General features: G+C 49.3%; 1 protein-coding gene across 1 annotated transcript; it reads right to left on the reverse strand.

Annotated features, from left to right (window-relative positions):
- Positions 1 to 12: 12 nt before the first annotated feature.
- LOC146620219 (protein myomixer-like) lies at positions 13 to 258 on the reverse strand. The gene has a single exon (XM_085368844.1). It carries the CDS (start codon positions 256 to 258, stop codon positions 31 to 33), a length of 228 nt encoding a protein of 75 aa, XP_085224970.1. The 3' UTR covers positions 13 to 30.
- Between the last annotated feature and the right edge of the window lie 954 nt (positions 259 to 1,212).

Here is a 1,212-nt window from a genome sequence, read left to right on the forward strand (position 1 = left end):
ACCGAAAGTGGAGAGAGGGAGAGAGAGAGCTCAATTCTCCACCTTCTTGTGCATGTTGAGAATGCACAGCACACAGCCCAGGATGGCTTCCTTGGACTCCTGGGATCGAACACGGTCCCAGATGTGGCGCAGTGCTGTTCCAAGGTGCGTAGCTCCTGTTGAGAGGATTCTCCTGAGATATTGTGCCACTGAGCCTACCAGTCTGCTACTGAGGAGCCTGATAACCAGGGACCGCAGCAAGATGAAAACTGCTGGCATGCTGCCTGACTGTGCTGCACTAAAGTCTTGGAAAAAAAAAAAGAAAGCTCAGAAAAGGAGGGGGAAGAAGGAGGGTTGGTTAAGAGAAGGGATGAAGTCACCACCTCTTCTCTCTCGCTTTCTTTCTGTCAGGAGCAACAGGGGGGGCTGTAAAGCCTGGCTGTCAAAACTTCCCCTCTGAACCCTAACAGAAAATCTAGCAAGATAAGAGACCCAGAGTAATGGAGTCAGAGGGAGAGACCTCTGTTGGACCTTTTCAATCACAGCTTATCCTCTATGAGGTAATATCCTCGGCTGAGTCACACTCACACACACCCAGACTGCCTCTCCCTTACCTCTACTTTGAAGTGCAGAAGAACTCATTCAGCTGTAAGGCATTGGGATCTGTCCCAACACAAGAATTACAAGACAAAAAAAAGTCTTAAAAATAAGAAGGATCACTTTCAGAGACTCAACTTTATGCTGTCTGTCCAGGAGCGAGAATGATTCCCTCAGGTCTAAGTTGAGCCTCCTCTTTCTCCATCAGAGGGGAGCAGTTGCCACACGGGTTACAGCTGAATGAAACAGACCAAATCTGTCGTTCTGCTCCTTAAACCTCAGAGCTGCTGACATAACAAGTGTGTAAAGGAGGAGGGGTGCATACGGAAGTCAAGCAGATGATGGCCCCCACCACTCCTTGATGGTGGCAAAAGGTTCAGCAGAACAAATGTTGGGATGACTGATTGGAATGCCAGGACTGGCGTGCTTATGTCAGGGTTGGTGGGGGGGAGAGCAGACAGCAGAGAAAACATTTGCAGAGGAGCAGAGGGGAGAAAATGCTTTCACTGCTGAAAGCTTTTCCCTTACAAGGAACTCTCGCTCTTCTGCTGCCCACTGACTTGACCCCTGCACCTGGTCCAGTGACTCTCCAGTGCGGTTCAGCTCCTTATAACAAAACTCAGGCAGTGTTATGAA

This window comes from Diplotaxodon limnothrissa, linkage group LG13, assembly GCF_057381915.1.
Source record: "Diplotaxodon limnothrissa isolate DT_005_m linkage group LG13, D_limnothrissa_male_GT1.1, whole genome shotgun sequence".
In the NCBI taxonomy this organism is placed as follows: domain Eukaryota; kingdom Metazoa; phylum Chordata; class Actinopteri; order Cichliformes; family Cichlidae; genus Diplotaxodon; species Diplotaxodon limnothrissa.